We start from the raw sequence: 18,751 nt of genomic DNA, 5'->3' as shown, positions 1-18,751 counted from the left end.
AGAACAGTATTGAAAATAGCTAGAGTAAAGGTGGTTTTTCTGTCACCACACAGCAGATATGGAGAGTGGTAAAAGCAGACAGATGGACAGCTGTGCTAGTTTTGGAGTGTTCTAATAGAGAAAAGAAACATTCTGTTCCTTTTATTCAGAAAATGAATTTCTAGGCTAAATTACTAGTTTCAGTAATAAGTTTCATATTCTGACCAAAGAAACATTTTTTTTTACCCTGGGGATAATGACTCATGCTCTTCTCAGAGTTTTGCTTTTGTGGAAACTAAAGTGCAGTCATAAATACAGCACTGTTATTTGGATCTTAGTGTTAATGATACTATTGTGAGTAGACTAGTGATGGGTAAGAACACTAGTATTGTAAGGCCAGTTGTAACAAAGGAACCAAGCACAGGCTTTAATTAGCTGATTCCTAGAGATGTAAAAGTCGATTAAAAATAAAAACTAATAAGCTAGTTATCATGATTTTGTAGATTATGCTATAAAAATAGAACATACTTTTATCTTTTTTTAAAAAAATACTTCATTGTTTTAAAGACTTTGTGACAGAAGGTAAATTTCTGACTTCCAGTAGTGACAGTGGAGATACTTTATTTTCTTCTGTGCATTTTTTTCTTATATCACTCAAAATTGGTATGAGAGTATCAAATTATAATCACATAGACCATAAAGTAACTATCAAATAATAGAGATTATTAGTATTGACTAGATAACTTAAAAGTTTATGTTCCAGTTTTAGTTTAACCTTAATCTTGCAATTTAAGAAATAGAGGTTTAAACGTGCTCTTTATGTGCCGTAATAGAAGCTCTCATGCTGAATTTTCACCACATCAGGATTCTCCAATGTGTCCATTCCTGTAATAACCATTATTGAGCACATACACAAAAGTCTCTGTTAATATCCCCCACAGTGTCTCTCTTCAACCTAGGAACTTTCCCGTATCTCTTCACTTTAATCTTTGCAATCATTCTCTTTCTTGAGATACTACTCCCTAGTGAAGGTTTAGAATTTTAGCTCTTTAACTTCCCTTTTTCAAACTTTCTTATGGCTCCCTCTGTGCATTTATTTTAATTTCAGCAAAATTAACTAATGAATCATAATGTGTGAAGCAGTTGTTGGGATAATAATTTAATGACTTACATTCAATAACCAGTTTTAAAGTTTTTGTCAGTTGATACATATTAAAGAAGCACTTTAACTTATTGAATTATAAGGTAATTTATTGTTTAACTTTATGCCTTAGGTGGTCAACTGATGACATATTAAGCAGCAATGGATAAAATGGAAATATTCTACTTACTGATCACTTATTTTGCTGTTTATACACAGTTACACCCATTTCAGTTTGTCATTCTCGTTGCTCTCATGTTAAGGTATAGTAACCATGATTTCCCAGATACTTGGTACATTGTACTGTATCAAGTATACATGAATAGTAAGTGTTTGAAAAGGCAAAGTGAAACTCATCTACTAATATTTCTCTTCCATCATTAAATGGATTCTAAAGTATCTTACCCATATTGTGTTGGCCAAAAAATTGAGTTTTTAAAAAAATATCTATGCTTACATGACTCCACACTGTTGTTGTTACCATTCGTAGGACTGCTTCTCTTCACATCTTGACTAGGTGATGCTTGTGCTGCAGTTAAGCTACCCTCTCTGTGATTGCGCTTCTGGGAGATCTGCATTCCTTTGCTTGCCAGACAGCTATCCTGTATTACTCCAAATTTTGCTTTAGTGAAGTAGCCCGTTTTACCAGATATCAAATACTGAAGTATGATAAATCACTATTAAATTTGGTCAATAATTGCTTGCAGGGGAGTTTTTCACCATTACTAGTATAATACTAAAGTATTCTGTTATTGCCAGAAAATGGAGCAGATGGCAAGGAGTTACATCAGAATATAATATTACTGTTTGGTCTTTATCATTGAAAAAGCAAAATTTTTAAATCAAGTTTCTACTGTATTTCATGTCTTTCATCCAGTGTTGTAGCATCCCTCTTGAACTGTATTGTTACCTGTAGATAGACTTGGGTGGCACTCATTGAACAAATAATACAGTATCTTACATTTATTAGAGTATGGTTTGAAGAAAATGGAACATTTTCAATTAACTCTCTATAGGTTTATTTGATTAAGTTCAGTAAAACTAGGGACTGCTTGTTTTGGCCAATAAATCTGGCATGTGAAATAAGCAGATTAAAAATAGACATTATATGATCATCTTAAGTGAAATTTAATGAAGTAAAATGTGAGTGCCCTATGCATTCTATGCTTTGTATCTATTTGTAGAATGCCAGTAATATATCAATAGATATGACATAAAAGAAAGAATACTTGAAGAGATTACTATAATGGCCTCTAAGAAGGGTAACCAGTTCAAGGAAAAGGGTGAGATTGTGGTATTGGGACAAAAGGATAATAGCAAGGGTAGATAAATAACTAGACAAAAATGTCAGGGACCTATGTATTGATATGATAGCCAAGGTTGTGCAGTACATTTTCGGCCAGATTTCCCCAGTCTAATCTAAATTAAAAACTAAAATATATTTTCATGACACTGTATTATACTGATGCCTAATTTTGTAATACAGCCATTGGGGACTATGCCTTAGGATGAATGAAACTAAAGGTAAGACCCTTCTAGTATTTTTAGTAAAAGTTCATTGGATAGTACCTGTTTCCACAGAAAATATACTAAAATTAGAATGACAGCAGACTAGCATGGTCCCTATGTAAGGCTGATACACACATTCAAGAAGTACTCCATATTTTTAAGTTGATGTTTTTATTTGACTCACCAGCAGGCTGTTTTCCTGCCATAAAGGAAATTGGTGGAGTCCAGTTGTACTTTCTCCTTAGCCTGTGAGTATTCCCAGAATCACCACCATGATCATTGCAGCACATTCCAGACCTTGTCATTCAATTTTGAAAATATTGTCCTTGCAGCAGCCAGTTACAGCAATGATATATAAATATATGCTTTGTTCATTATTTGTGTGTGGTAGTATGTAATAATAGTTACAGACACCATAGCTTAAGTTTAATGACACTGCGTAAAACTCAGGAAGTAGAGAAATCCATTGGAAACTGTAGACCATAATGAAGCTTTATGATTGGCCCCTCATCCTCTCTCCTAGATAAGTTTGGCCTTGTGGCAGATAGTACAATCTATAAAATTTGGAATGTTAAGTTGGTCAAAAATGAAAATAATACTACCAAAGTAAAGAGACTTTCTATGAAATATATCTGGATGCAATTAGGTGAATATATTATGTCTGCTAGTACCCCTAGTCAAAGTTGCTAGCTCCAACTTTATTGGATCAAACTAGAGTGAAAATTTACTATTTTGGTATTTAGGTTGGTTTTTTCCTTTCTCTATGGATACTAACTACTTGTTCTGTACAAGGAGGATAGAGCAACTCATTCTACTGAGAAATCTGTAGCTGACACAAGTTTTACTTTGTTTATTATGATAGCATAAGACTTGTTATGCAGGACTCATCTTTTCCTCATTGTCAGGAAAGACCATAAGGTTAATCAGTGGGGTGCAGACAAGTTTCAATACATCTAGACACTAGAGAGGTACCACCAGAAGGAATAGTAATTGACTAGAAGTCCCAATAGTGACCAAATTGTCTTCATCCTATGACAAGGAAATAAGGTGGCTGTTCATTCTTGATAAAGAGAAGAAAAGACAAAGAACAGTGTGAAGCAAATGTTTTCCAAAAGTTCATCTGCCCTCACCCATAGTAGCAGGAGAACTTGAAAGATGACTGTTGAGATATTCAAAGCCATGGAAAGGCTTATGAGGGCATTATGCTAAACCAGAAAGAAACAAAAATAAAAGAGGAAAAGCCATTTGTAAACTTCAGGAAGAGAAGTTCTCATTCCTGATGACTTTCGGAAACATCTTGCCTTCAGCTTATTACAGGTCTTTAAAAGAATCAAGTCAAGTGAGCTAGAAAACACATTGCTAGTGTTACCTTTTTCTAGATGTTTTAATTTAATTAAGATTTTACTCTAGATATTCTTAAACTCTTTAATGAATTTATCTAGATGGGCCCTGGATGATGTACTCTTTTGTCTCTTCAAAAGAGTACATCCAAGTCCCGGATAGGTGTTAGCTTCATTAGTGTAAGAAAGAGTGAAGTTATGTTTTGTGAAGCCCCCAGGCTTTTGGAAGAAAAAGAGGGGAGAATTAATTTTAATACTGACTTTAAGTTGGAAAGTAGATCCCGTTTATACTTTTTAAAATGAACCCATCGGGCTTCCCTGGTGGTGCAGTGGTTGAGAATCCGCCTGCCAATGCAGGGGACACGGGTTCGAGCCCTGGTCTGGGAAGATCCCACATGCCACAGAGCAACTGGGCCCGTGAGCCACAGCTCCTGAGCCTGCGCATCTGGAGCCTGTGCTCCGCAACAAGAGAGGCCGCGATAGTGAGAGGCCCGCGCACCGCGATGAAGAGTGGCCCCCGCTTGCCGCAACTAGAGAAAGCCCTCGCACAGAAATGAAGACCCAACACAGCCAAAAATAAATAAATAAATTTAAAAAAGAAAAGATGACTACTATCTTTAAAAAAAAAAAAAAAATGAACCCATCAATCAAGAAAGGAACAGTGTGTAGTTAGCATCATCTATATAACTCCAAGTAATAAACAGACTTTATTTCTGAAATATATGGGACATGAGTCTCATTTGTAAAGGGGAATTAGAAAGGACTGTGAGCCCTATTTTTTGGTTATCATCAGTAATAAGTTTGGTTATAAACTTTGACTTGTAAGAGATTAAGCTTTCAGGACCTTTTCTCTTCATCTTCCATGGGAGCTAAAATTTTTGCGTAGCAGGAAATTGGAGTAACATTTCAAGAACTGCTCCATATTTTGCATTTCTTTGTAGTAGGCCATGCTTCCTTACTGGGCTGTTCCCTTCATTGATCTCACATTGGTTAAATTTTCATGGAGGCAATCAGGTGCATAATTAGGCTTCTGTTTTCACTGTTGTGTTGAAGTATACTCTTGATCCTTAAATGTAAATACAGCTGCCAAACTTAAATATCATAGAGTTGTTTCTCTCTTTATATAAAAGATACTACTTTGTAACCATTTTTCAAGGAAAGTATCTTTTTTCTCATTAAAAAATTACCCTTTACATTATACCAAATTTCCTTTAAGTATTGCTTCTGTGAACTAAATAGTATCTTACTAAATGTACATTAGCTATGTTGTTGGTTTTTAGCCCAAAAAGATCATCGATCATCACTGCTTATTTCCAGTCAATCCAGATATGATTAAAAGGCATTTATTTTAACATGAAGAGAAAGTTGGTAGTATGGTCTATTTCATTCCCCTTTACTTCTTGCTTTTCCTCACTGGTCGTTATTTTTTTTTTAGTCCAAAGAGCCAAAAATACTTGTTACCATGACTTTGCATTTTTATTTCTATTATTCATTGCAATTTTCCCCCTTTTTCTTTAGATGAGAAAAACCAATAGAATCTCATGTGTAAACTTAAATAAGTAGATTTTACAAATTATGTATAGCATAATTCTAAAATAAGAATTTTTGTATTTCCGTCTGCTTTTGTCTTATGTCTCTTGTGTTTTATCATTATTGAAATATGTTAGATGACCATTTGATGCTTATGCTCTGCTGAGAATGTACGGACTAAGTTAGACACAGGCCTCATCCTTTAGGAATTTCATGTTTCAGTAAGAATACAGAGACAAATACAAAGATGAGGACAGAGACATCTGTACAGATATCAAATATATCAATAAAATATTCTGCATCAAAAATATTTTTTTAAATCATTTTTAAAAATATCTTTCATCTCCTTACAATAGGCCTGAAACAATAAAGTTCTGTCCCATTCTGAACACGTGGATCTAGATAGCATTGATCCAATAGATAAGAGAGAGGGAACCTTTATTGAATTTTTATGCTCCAAGCACTATACTAAGGATTTTTTTACATGTATTATCTCATTTAATTCTTATACCATCACTATGAGGTAGTAACTTTTTTTTTCACTTTGTGCAAATAAGGAAACTGCCTGAAATTTCCTCTCCTGGGGCAGTCTTAATAATTGCAGAGTTCTTCATAGAGTCAGCAGAGCTGAGGGTGATGGAGCGAGCAGTGATGTGAACCAAAGCAAAACCCTCAGGTTAGACCATTTCTGCTCTGCCATTAAAATAAGACTGTTTTCATATATGCTACTAAATACTGAATAATACCGTAATTGAAAACACGTAGAGGTTTCTAAAATGTTTTCAGGTTCCTTGGTTATTCATTTGTTACAGGTGTTAAGATGTTAAAGCTTAAGTCACTGGTTAGATTCTCTTTATGGAATGGTTAGCTTTGTTCGTTTCTTTGGGCAGAAAGAGGCACCCTTAACCGTGTCCACCTGTGTTACCAATGCTTGCTATTAGTCACAAGGTGGCCTGGTTAAAAAAGAGGAATCGAAGAATTGGAATTTACTACTCTTTTCTACAAATAGAAAAACAAGGCAAACTATTAATGTATTTTTTATTTGAAGTATTAGTCATTCTTTTAGTTCTGTATTTTGAAATCATAATTTACCAGATACTGCCATCTTGATCTGAAAAAGTAAATGGGAATTCTAGAGTTGCCTGATTTACAGTTTACTTCTGACTGCCTGCTGCCTGATTTATCTGAAGCTGTGATAATCTGTCTTGACTCCCTCACAAAGATGAGAAAAATATTTTCTGGAAAACTATGTCAGTGTGGAATCATTTGTCCTGTTAAATTGTGTGATACTATGAAATATCTCTTATTGTATTTTCCACATTAACTATATTTACTTCATAATCCTGTCCTTCCAATTTTCACCTCTATTAATATTTAGGCCCCTTTGAGCTTAAATTTTAAGAAATTTTCATTTATCCTATCACACAGTAAAATTTGAATTTTTATAAGTTCAAATTGGGAAAATTAGTGACTATATTTTGAGATTTGGTATGTTTTCTTTATGTATCTATATAAAATATGAAAGTTAAATTTATAATTTAATAATCTAAGATCAAATATTTATTCATCTATATTTCACCTTATTAATGACTTATGTTTGTTTACCACATTTTTTTTTTAGTTAAGCGTTTTTTTATTAATTCATTTATTTGGCTGCGGCGGGTCTTAGTTGTGGCACGTGGGCTCTTCGTTGCGGCGCTCAGGCTTCTCTTCTGGTTGTGGTGCGCAGGCTCTAGAGTGCACGGGCTCAGTAGTTGCAGCGCGGACTTAGTTGCCCCATGGCATGTGGGATCTTAGTTCCCCAGCCAGGGATCAAACCCGTGTCCCCTGCATTGGAAGGTGGATTCTTAACTGTTGGACCACTAGGGAAGTCCCTGTTTACCACATTTGATTCTGCTGCACATTTGTTCACATTTATTGATAATCAAAAATCTGTCAGTAGAGGGACTTCCCTGGTGGTGCAGTGGTTAAGAATACGCCTGCCAATGCAGGGGACACGAGTTTGAGCCCTGGTCCGGGAAGATCCCACATGCTGCGGAGCAACTAAGCCCATGCGCCACAACTACTGAGCCTGAACTCTAAAGCCCGCGAGCCACAACTGCTGAGCCTGAGTGCCACAACTGCTGAGCCCAAGAGCCACAATTACTGAGGCTGTGTCCCACAACTACTGAAGCCCGCATGCCTAAAGCCCATGCTCCGCAACAAGAGAAGCCCATGCACTGCAACAAAGAGTACCCCCGCTCTCTGCAACTAGAGAAAGCCCACGTGCAGCAACAAAGACCCAACACAGCCAAAAATAAATAAATAAATAAATTTATTTTTTAAAAAAATCAGTATAAACATTGCTGACCTAGACCTTAATTGTCATTATTTTAAAAATCCATTAGCAAGACCCTTCCTAAGCCCATCTATGGACCTCATGTTAGGGAACGCTTATGTTATATAATGCATTAAATCTCTGAAATGTATTTTCATAACACCTTTTTTATAGCACTACAGATTTAATAGTGAAAATGAATTGCATCACCTTCTAAAGGAATTTAAATTTTCTATATACTGGTAATGAGAACTTGATTTTCCAACCCGAAGTTGTTAAGGTCTGTCTGAATCACTAAAAGAATGAGTTAAATCTGTTTTCTCATGATATGCTTGTAAAGGTTAGTGAAGGACAGCACTTTGAAAGAAATGGATAATACGCATCCTTCCAGAGCTCGTGTATATTACAGCTGTCTGTTTGGGCTCACTCCAACAACAGCTCAGTGACTCTTAGAGGAAGAGAATTTTAGAGGCCCTAACTGGGGCTCAGAATAATTGTACTGAAAGACACTTGCTTCCCATGCATAACCACTGCAGTGAAATTTGTTTAAAATGGTTTCTTATCCCTTAAATCCAATAGGTCTCTCAGTGCTTTTGATTTTCCTTTACAAGGTATCTTTGTCTATCTCTTTTCTTGCTTATTACTGTTGCTACCACTCTTTTGTTCAGGGCCTTGTTACATTTTCCCTGGGATAATTTCAACAAATTAGTTTTCCTACTTACTCATTTATGCTGTAGGATTATAGTGACCCAAATAAAGACCCTATCCTGGAAAAGTTCACAGTCTATCAGGAAGTCAAACATGGATGTAGATAATATAATAATAACGTATTAAGGTACAATTATAGAAATACATATAAGAGGCGGGGTAACATTAAGAAAGGAAGTAATTAACTCTGGAAATAAATATTAAAGAGATTAATCAGACCATGGAATTATTGAGATTTAAATCATGTTATTTCTGTAGTAAGTGTAGAGGCAAGTTTTTGTTCTCTTGTTCTAAATAAACTAAAGATTCATTTGTAATTTTTTAAAAAAACAGAAAAGTTTATTTTCTAGTTAATGAGCAAATAGATGCAGCTGAGATGCAATGGTGGCAACTGAGTTAGCCACAAAACTACTTTAATGTTTTCCTGTTGACCTATCTGAGAATGACGGTAGAAAATATCTTGTCAACATATATCTAAATATATATACATTTGTAAATGTGTCAGTGAAATCAGATAACATTTGTTAAATGTATCAGTTAAATAAAAAAAATGGTGTTTGTAAAACCTTTGGTCATTCAACAAACATTTATGCAGCTTCTATGTTTGTGGGACATATATCTAGAAAATACAAGGTGCTTATTTTAGCAAATTGTGGCTGTTTGGGGTGATTAAGCTGCAATCGAGTCAGTATAGATATCCCCTAAATTTGCAAGTATACACTTAAAAATAGCTTTCTTATTTTTAATGACTTTCTGATGCAGATGTAATATTGATATTTTAGAAACAAATAACTATTTTAAACAATATACTTCTGAAATTAAACTCTGAATTAAAAATATATAAGATATGCTTTATGTATATTTTAAAGTAATCAAGTTAGAAAAAGTCTCTGCTGTCTTAGCCTGTGTTTATAGAGACTCATAATCCACCGCCAACTAATAGTTTTCTGTGCTCTGCCTTGGTGATATTGACTCTAGAGTATTGTACTAGATTTTGGTTGCTGCATTTTGAGATGAATATTATTAGCAAAAGAACACATCCAGTGATGGCAAAGAAGATGACAACAAACTATCTCACCTGAATTATGGTTAAAGGAATTGGGGTTAAAAAACCTAGGAAAAATTCTAATCTCTGTCAATGTGTGAAGAGATAGAGAAGGCAGAACTGTTGGAATAAAGAAGTTTAGGAATAACAACCTTTAGGAATAACTTTAGAAGTGCTTCACAAAAACTTCTACATCAGATAGTGAACTCCTAACACTGAAAATATTTAAGTGACTTATGAGATACTTGATCATTTCAAGATTTTAACTTCACTGGCTTAAAATTAATGTCTTTGTTTTTGTTTTCCAAGTACTTAGATTGAAAGTATAGGGTTGTGGTTGAAAAGGCAGGGTTGGGATGACTTATTAGCCAGTGTGCATTTAGAAAATTCTCCAGTTGCTATCAAGTAATTCTGATACCTTTTCAGAGGTAGCAAACTTTTTCTGTAAAAAGCCAGATAGTAAATATTTTAGGTTTTGCAGGCCACATACTCTCTGTAGCACCTGCTCAACTCTACTGTTGTAGTGCAAAAGCATCGTTGACAATACGTAAACACGGTTTATTGGCTGTGTTCCAATTAAACTTTATTTACAAAAGCAGGTGGTGAGTTGGATTTGGCCTGTGGGCCATAGTTTGACAACCCTTGCCTTAAATGATGAAATCGGGAAATAACATTCTAATATAAATGGAGAAAGGCTTTCAATTTAGGAGTTGAAAACAAATTGTCAAAATGTCATTGTCTTTTTGGGCTGAAAGAGTGCACACTAAGTGTTCAAAATACTGAATTGCCCATTGAAGTAAGAAACCTTTCACTATAAAAGTCAAGTGACAGTGGAGAGTCTGAGACTATTTTCTACTGTTCATTTCTGCTGCATATTTTGTCCTTAAAGGTGTGTTTACTCCTGCTGAGCAATATCATCCATCCCGCATGGACTGCTAATGCAGACAGACCCAACTCCTACCAAGACATAAATGCAGGTTCAGGCCTTCTAAGAACAAAAAAGACTTTCAGTGCCTCCTGCCTAAGCACAGTAATTTTTAACAGTAATTTTAATACCAGAACAAGGAAGTAAACAGAAGTCTCTGATCAGCAAGGTATCTGTTACATGTTTTGTTCTAACCTCATAAAGCAGAGGTTCTCATATCATTTGGTCTGTTGGCTTTTAGCTAATAGGCTGTTAGAAAATGATGGTCAAATGTGCATGCTGACTAGAAATGAATAACAGAAGAACAGGAGGCTACTCTCATAAGGCAGTCTGGCCACAGCTGAGAAGTGACCATTGACTGCTAGAAAACCACGGGGTGAGAGCGTTTTTAAATCACAGTCTCCAACCTGGGGTCATTGGTTTTAGGGTCAGAAGTACCCTCAGACTCCTCAGTAATACTGAACAGCTTTGCTATCTTGTGTTTTAGTATAGCACAGCAATTCATTTTATAATGAGGACTGTAATTCATCAAGAAAAGGGTAAGTTGTGAAATATATTTATATATGCTCTTTTAGGGAAACAGAACTGCCCCAGTTGAAATAACTTATTAGATATATTTAAAAATTAGGATAAGCAAAACCAATTTATTTCCTAACAGTTCTGAATAATTGTGATTTGTCAGTATGTGACTATTTAGTCCTGGCATTCTGAACTCAAAAGCCCAATAGAGTAGTTCCTTGACTCTTAAAGTGTTTTCTTTTTAGCAAATACATTTTTGTCGCCTCAGACCTCCAAATTGCATAGATTCATATTTTAAATATTAATCTTAGAGTGATTTATCCCCCTCTACTGCTTTTCAAATAAGTTTTTCTTTGTAAATAGGTTATGCCCTTAAGTTTGGATAATTCCACCTTCTTTATCAACATTTAATTTTTTCTATAGTGTAAAGGCCGTTTATTTAAAACGTTATATACTCTGATTTCTTAACTTTAGGGATTTTCCTCCAAATTTGGGAAATTGAGAAGATTAAGTTTTTACACCTTGGTTTAATGTTTATTTGATTATATCCTATACTTAAAAACAAATTTTTTAAGAAATCTGAATTTAAAAATCATGAAAAATATGTCATGTCATTCTCATGTTCAAAATACTTCAGAGACTCCCTTTTACTTAGAGTGTACTACATAAAATTCAGACTCCTTAAAAGGGAGTCTGCCCACCTTTCTGGCCCCTGCCTACCTCTCACCCCTCCTTCTTTATCACATATCCTACCTATTCTCATGCACTTCAAGTAATAAAAACAACTTGTATTGCTGGTAAAAGGTGCATTCTTTCATGGTCTGTGACTTTGCACACATATCCTTGTGGCAGTCTAAAACACCCTTCTCATCTAGCTCTCCCATGTCCAAGCCACCTTTTCTCTGCAAAATCCCTACTAATCTGTAATACTCAGACTTTACCTCTGTGATGCCTTCCCTAGCCTCCTCAGTCAGTTGGAGATTTCCTGTGACTTTTCCAAAGTTCATATTCTGTCTTATAACAATTTTCCATTGTTAAAGTTGTTCCTGTGTCTTGTCTTTCCCCAGTGAACTCAACAACCAAAGAGAAAGCATCTATTTACCATTGTTTTCATACTATTTAACCTAGAACCTGGCACAAGCAAGTATTTCTCCAAAAAGGAGGATTCCTCACACCTAAGCCATAAATAGCTGTACCAATTAAATAGGGATACTAGGGGTTTGGGGAACTAGAAGCAGCTGCAAAAGTACCAGCATCTGAGCCACATTCTAAACTCATCTGTGAGCCTTGCAATACCAGTGCTACCTTCAAGTTTCAGCACTTGACACTGGCGCTGCTTTATGAAGCTGAAGCTCCTTATTTACTTGCCTCCCTCTGTAAAAGAACCCAAGCCCCTTTTTCCCATCCCTAACTGATGCCAGTCCTGAGTAATTCATAATAGCTTGAAAAGATAATATGGGTATACTTAACAGGTTTATTAATAATATTTAACATTTTTGAGTGCTTACAGTGTGCCAGTCTCTTTGCTTACATGTTTTTCATATATTACCTCATCTAATACCACAGTCTGATGAAGTATATGCCATTATCCCAACTTAACAAATTGGGGCAGGGGGAGGCAGGGGTGGGGAGTGATATAAGGTGCTGTGAGATGAATTAAACTGCTCAAGGCCATACAACTGTTAACTAAGGCAGACAGAATGTGAATCCAGTATAACTTCAGAGCCCATTCTCTTATTTACCACCAGTGAATATTCCTGCCATAACTGAAGTCCAAATAGCAGCATGGTTATAATGTACACTTTGAAATCATCTAGACCTGGATTCAGAATCCATATCTAACATTTACTGGTGGCAAATTACTTCTCTGACCTTCGGTTTTCTCATATGTAAAATGGTTATTACCTACACCAAAAGGGTTATTGCCTGCATAAGTGCAAGATATATACTAAATACTAAGTGTTAGCTCCATTTGCCTCTTCTACACTTCTGTTCTTGTGAGCTCTGAGGGAATGGTTTGAACAGAATAAGGCCTGGCAGAAGAAGACAAATAGTTAGCTTCCTCTTTCTTCTGTATAGTACTACCAGAGTGTCGACCAGTGCCTGCCTTCCAGGATCGCCAAGTGTCTTTTTTTTTTCAAAATTTTTTTTTTCTTTTTAGAAATTCACGTTCTATCTATCTATCTATCATCTATCTATTTATTTATTTATTTATTTATGAATGACTGTGTTGAGTCTTTGTTTCTGTGCGAGGGCTTCCTCTAGTTGCGGCAAGTGGGGACCACTCTTCATCGCGGTGCGCGGGCCTCTCACCATCGCGGCCTCTCCCGCCGCGGAGCACAGGCTCCAGACGCGCAGGCTCAGTAATTGTGGCTCACGGGCCCAGTTGCTCCGCGGCATGTGGGATCTTCCCAGACCAGGGCTCGAACCCGTGTCCCCTGCATTGGCAGGCAGATTCTCAACCACTGCGCCACCAGGGAAGCCCTCGCCAAGTGTCTTATAGCTGTGATTGAATTTATTCTCTTAATGAGAAGGGCATGTCTTGAGTATTTACTAGTTGTTAATTGCCCATAAATATACTATAGTAGAATAAGGATTAGAATCAGTGATCTCCTGTTGTACTAGACTTCTCTTTTGCTAATTCTTAGGAAACATATGGGACTCTGGGGATTGTTATTTATTATATATAAAATAGTTGCCTACATGATTCTGTAACATAGATCAGTTAGTGCCATTCAACAAAGAAAACTATAAACACAGCTGCTGTTTTAGTGTGGTTTGTGGTTTGGTTTTGTTTTTGTTTGAACTTTTTTGTGCAGGCAGATCATCATTTAAAAGTAGTCATTTGGCATTTTCCCTTGCATTCTTCAAATTTTTTTGTATGTTTTTAAAAAGCTTAGCTTAAGTCACTTTATAATTATGCACTCAGATTGATCCATCTGGTCTTTTTTGCTAGCCAATGAATTTTCTTTTAAAAATATAGAAAATAGGATAATTATATTTTAAATCCTGTAACTTCAGTGAGTCCCTTTTATAAATTTGAAGAAAATATTTTCAAGTATTAAAAAATAATTTTTTATTCCTTATTGTTTTTCAATTGATTTCTGTATTTCCAGAGGTAGGGAGAGGGCTTGAAATTTCTCCTATTTCTACTCCTCACCTCCTTCATATGTTATAACTCTGAAGCATACCATAAACACTTGTTTGCAACTGAGAATGGGTACAGCAGAAATGTGTGATCAAAATAGGTCCTATTGTTCTCTCTAGGTTGCACTGGCTGTGAGGAGAAAGATGGATTGTAGGGGGCAAATGTAGATGTAGTAAGACCATTTAGGCCTTTGCAGTGGTCCAGACAAGAAATAGTAGTGGCCTGACCCAAGGTACTAAGAGATTCAGGATATGAAATTAACGGAATTTGTTGATGGATTAGATGTTGGCGAGTATGACATAAAGGAGTCAGAGATAGGTTTCTGGATTAGATATATCATGCTCCTCACCTCTTTCTCACTGTGTTTGTTCAACTTCTGCTTATCTCTAAAGAATTTAGTTTATATGTTACCTCCTATGGAAAACTTTCCCACTCCAGCTTCCATTAAGTTAGGTGACCACTCTATGTGCTTTTATAGCACCTGGCACTTCACGAAAACATTTTTTTTCTGTTTTGTACCTGTGAATTTATTACCCAACACCCATATACACATAACCTTCACACTCTTGACTTTGTCTTGTGAGGGCAAGGGCCATGCCTGTCTTACTTATCATCATATTCCCAGCACCTAACATGGTCCTGGGGACAACACCAATACATTTTTGGTGAATAAACGAAGTGTTATTTATAGCTATTGTCTACAGTGCCTGATAGAGTAATTGAATACGTAAGTTATCTGGGCTCTTTTTTGATTCATTCCTCTTGCTTAACTTTTATTTCTTTTTTATTTTCTTAATATCTCAGACCTTATTTTTTCTTATATCTTTACAGTTTAGCTTACTGAATAAAAGAAAATATAAACAGCAAGAAATAAAATTTTGCTTTGTGGGTTTTGACAGTATCTTCCAAAGGAACCCCTAAGGTTGTTGACATCTAAAATAAGTGAGGGCTTCAGATTGTAATAATACTTAATATTTTTCAAAATATTATAAGTACTTAACACAGTTTGTTGGAACATTATACTGACAAAAAGAGTAATTGGATGTGTAGATCAGTTCATTTCAATCAGAAGTATTAGCACCGGGTTATTTGATAAAAGGGATGGATCATTGCAAATTCATCATCATATCTCAAGGAAAATGCATTGATGACACTAAATTATACTTAAAAGCTTATTATACTTAAGCTTTATACTTAAGTAAATTTAATTATACTTAAAATACTTAGATATGGTCTAAGATATCACTTAGACAATAATCAATACAAAAAAGGAAATTACAACGATTTTTCTTTCTTTTCTTAAGAAAGAAAAAAAGACTAAGCTATGTAAATTCTAGTTACCACAGGGTGGAGGTAGGGGTGTAAAAGGAAAAGGATTTGACTTCTCTAGCCTTTACTTTACTCATCTTTAAAATAAAAACAATGGACCCATGATCTAAAAGAGCCTTTCCAGCCCAAATTCTGTTGCTCCATAAAATAGAAAAGAATGATATATTATGGGAATTTTGGTTTCAGTTGCAACTTACTATTTATTCTCTCCATAGCCCCAGCTCTGTCTTGATAAGAACTGACTTTAAAAATCCATTCAAATAAAACTTTTTTTATTGAATGAATTTATTAAATACAAGTGATTTTTTTTCTAATTTCTGCTTTGGAACCAATTCTTTTAGCCTAATTAGGAGCAACAATCTAAGATGAATTGTAATTACTTACCCTAATCATTCAAACTACAGAAAATGAATTTTTGCATTTAGTAATGCCATAAATGTATTCTTCGATGGTTGTTTCTCTTTTAACATATGTTTTCTTTCTTTGGTTTAGATTTCTGCTTTGGGACAGCCACGCATCTAATTCCTTAAAGTACTTTTATATGTAAAACTTGTAAAGGATCAGAACAATGCCTCCAAGACCATCATCAGGTGAACTGTGGGGCATCCACTTGATGCCCCCAAGAATCCTAGTAGAATGTTTACTACCAAATGGGATGATAGTGACTTTAGAATGCCTCCGTGAGGCTACATTAATAACTATAAAGCATGAACTATTTAAAGAAGCGAGAAAATACCCTCTCCATCAACTTCTTCAAGATGAATCTTCTTACATTTTCGTAAGTGTTACCCAAGAAGCAGAAAGGGAAGAATTTTTTGATGAAACAAGACGGCTTTGTGACCTTCGGCTTTTTCAACCCTTTTTAAAAGTAATTGAACCAGTAGGCAACCGTGAAGAAAAGATCCTCAATCGAGAAATTGGTATGATAAAATTTTGAAATGGCCTTGTCATCCCATTCTAAATGCAAATAACTTTGAAGCTTAACTATTTTCTCATTAGTAAAATATTTTGTCTGAACTGGTTAATTACCTTTGTAATCTTAAATAAATAGATTTCAAAATAAAAATCATTACAAATCTAAAGTTTTTTTTGACTGTTAGGCTGAGGAACTATTTTTAACACCTTGGTATTATTCTGTAAAGTTTTCTTTAAGAAGTATCATTTGTAGGGATGATTTATATTTGTGATATCCCAGTTTTGTTTTGTCTTTTAAAAAATAATTGATATGAATAATGTTTGCTACCTTTGCTCCAAATTGCCGAACAGATCATATTTTATATATTAAAAATATTTGAGATCTTGTCAATTCTTACTATATGTATTCATCAAAAATTTTGTTAACAAAGAGAAACTTCTTTATTGTGATCTTCCATATCTACCGAGTTCCCTATTTACAATAAACATGGTCTTACTGTGTGTTTAACAGAATGTTATATTCTCTGTATAATTTTTTTAAGGTTTTGCTATCGGCATGCCAGTGTGTGAATTCGATATGGTTAAAGATCCAGAAGTACAGGACTTCCGAAGAAATATTCTCAATGTTTGTAAAGAAGCTGTGGATCTTAGGGATCTCAATTCACCGCATAGTAGAGCAATGTATGTCTATCCTCCAAATGTAGAATCTTCACCAGAACTGCCAAAGCACATATATAATAAATTGGATAAAGGTAAGAAAATTGTAAATCTACCATAATTGGTCGCTGTAGTGAAAACTTCTATCTGTGCGTATATCTTTGTACAGTCTTTTTATCCTAGCTAGATGATAAGCTTCTTGAAGGCAGGGAATGCTTTACTGACAAGATATAGTTGAGTGCCAAGTACACAACTTTTTTTTTTTAAATCTTGAATTATTTTATTTGTGTGTGTCCTCATGAAATGTGTAATACTTTGCTGTATTTTCTTTATAATTGAATTTATTTACTTATTTATTTTTTATTGGGGTATAGTTGTTTTACAATGTTGTGTTAGCTTCTGCTGTACAGCAAAGTGAAGTAGAGTTTCCTTTGCTATACAGCAAGTTCTTATTAGTTATCTATTTTATACATATTAGTGTATATATGTCAATCATAATCTCCCAGTTCATCCCACCCTCATCCCCCACTTTCCCCCCTTGGCATCCATACATTTGTTCTCTACATCTGTGTCTCTATTTCTGCCTTGCAAACTGGTTCTTCGGTACCATTTTTCTAGATTCTGCATATATGCGTTAATATACAATATTTGTTTTTCTCTTTCTGACTTACTTCACCCTGTATGACAGTCTCTAGGTCCATCCAGGTCTCTACAAATGACCCAATTTCATTCCCTTTTATGGCTGAGTAATAGTCCATTGTATATATATATACCACATCGTCTTTATCCATTCGTCTGTCGATGGACATTTAGGTTGCTTCCATGACCTGGCTATTGTAAATAGTGCTGCTATGAACATTGGGGCACGTGTGTCTTTTTGAATTATGGTTTTCTCTGGGTATATGCCCAGTAGTGGGATTGCTGGGTCATATGGTAATTCTTTCTTTAGTTTTTTAAGGAACCTCCATACTGTTCTCCATAGTGGCTGTATCAATTTACATTCCTACCAACAGTGCAAGAGGATTCCCTTTTCTCTGCACCCTCTCCAGCATTTATTGTTTGTTGATTTTCTGATGATGCCCATTCTAACCAGTGTGAGGTGATACCTCATTGTAGTTTTGATTTGCATTTCTCTAATAATTAGTGATGTTGAGCATCTTTTCATGTGCCTCTTGGCCACCTGTATGTCTTCTTTGGTGAAATGTCTATTTAGGTCTTCTGCCCATTTTTGGATTGGGTTGTTTGCTTTTTTGATATTGAGCTGCATGAGCTGTTTGTATATTTTGGAGATTAATCCTTTGTCCATTGATTTGTTTGCAAGTATTTTCTCTCATTCTGAGGGTTGTCTTTTTTTCCAGGTACACAACTTGTGTGCAGTAAGTAGTGATTGATTGAATGAATGTGTGCATATGGTGCTGATCCCTTGGTGAATTGTTTATCTCAGAATAAAACTGAAAAAAAAAAAAAACATGGAGTTTGAAATTCACTGTTACAGAATTATAGCTGATTATCTTTTTACAAATAAAAATAAATAGAAATAGAAATATTTTATGAAATTTTGGGGAAGCGTCACACATTCTTACTATATACAGCGAAAAAGTAAATTTCCTAATCTTAATGTTAGATGCAGTATTTAACTCTGATCATAGTGAGTGATAATATATAAGTTGACTTTTGATAATATATCAA

General features: G+C 35.1%; 1 protein-coding gene across 4 annotated transcripts in view; it reads left to right on the top strand.

The window, feature by feature from the left end:
* Nucleotides 1-18,751, top strand: part of LOC309629660 (phosphatidylinositol 4,5-bisphosphate 3-kinase catalytic subunit alpha isoform) — a 101,953-nt gene that overhangs the window by 51,916 nt on the left and 31,286 nt on the right. Inside the window, exons 1-4 of one of the 4 annotated variants that reach the window (XM_082393924.1) lie at nt 2,860-2,877; nt 6,057-6,175; nt 15,983-16,410; nt 16,948-17,157. In XM_082393924.1, the coding sequence (XP_082250050.1) occupies nt 16,059-16,410; nt 16,948-17,157 (562 nt within the window). In that variant the 5' untranslated portion in view covers nt 2,860-2,877; nt 6,057-6,175; nt 15,983-16,058. Of the gene's footprint in view, nt 1-2,859; nt 2,878-6,056; nt 6,176-10,458; nt 10,664-15,982; nt 16,411-16,947; nt 17,158-18,751 lie in introns of those variants that run through there. The other 3 variants (XM_082393923.1, XM_082393925.1, XM_082393926.1) reach the window with 3 other exon arrangements.

This window comes from Balaenoptera borealis, assembly GCF_965194805.1.
Source record: "Balaenoptera borealis genome assembly, chromosome: 5".
In the NCBI taxonomy this organism is placed as follows: Eukaryota; Metazoa; Chordata; class Mammalia; order Artiodactyla; family Balaenopteridae; genus Balaenoptera; species Balaenoptera borealis.
Note: the sequence above shows the minus strand (reverse complement) of the source record. Positions and strands in the feature narration are given on the sequence as shown.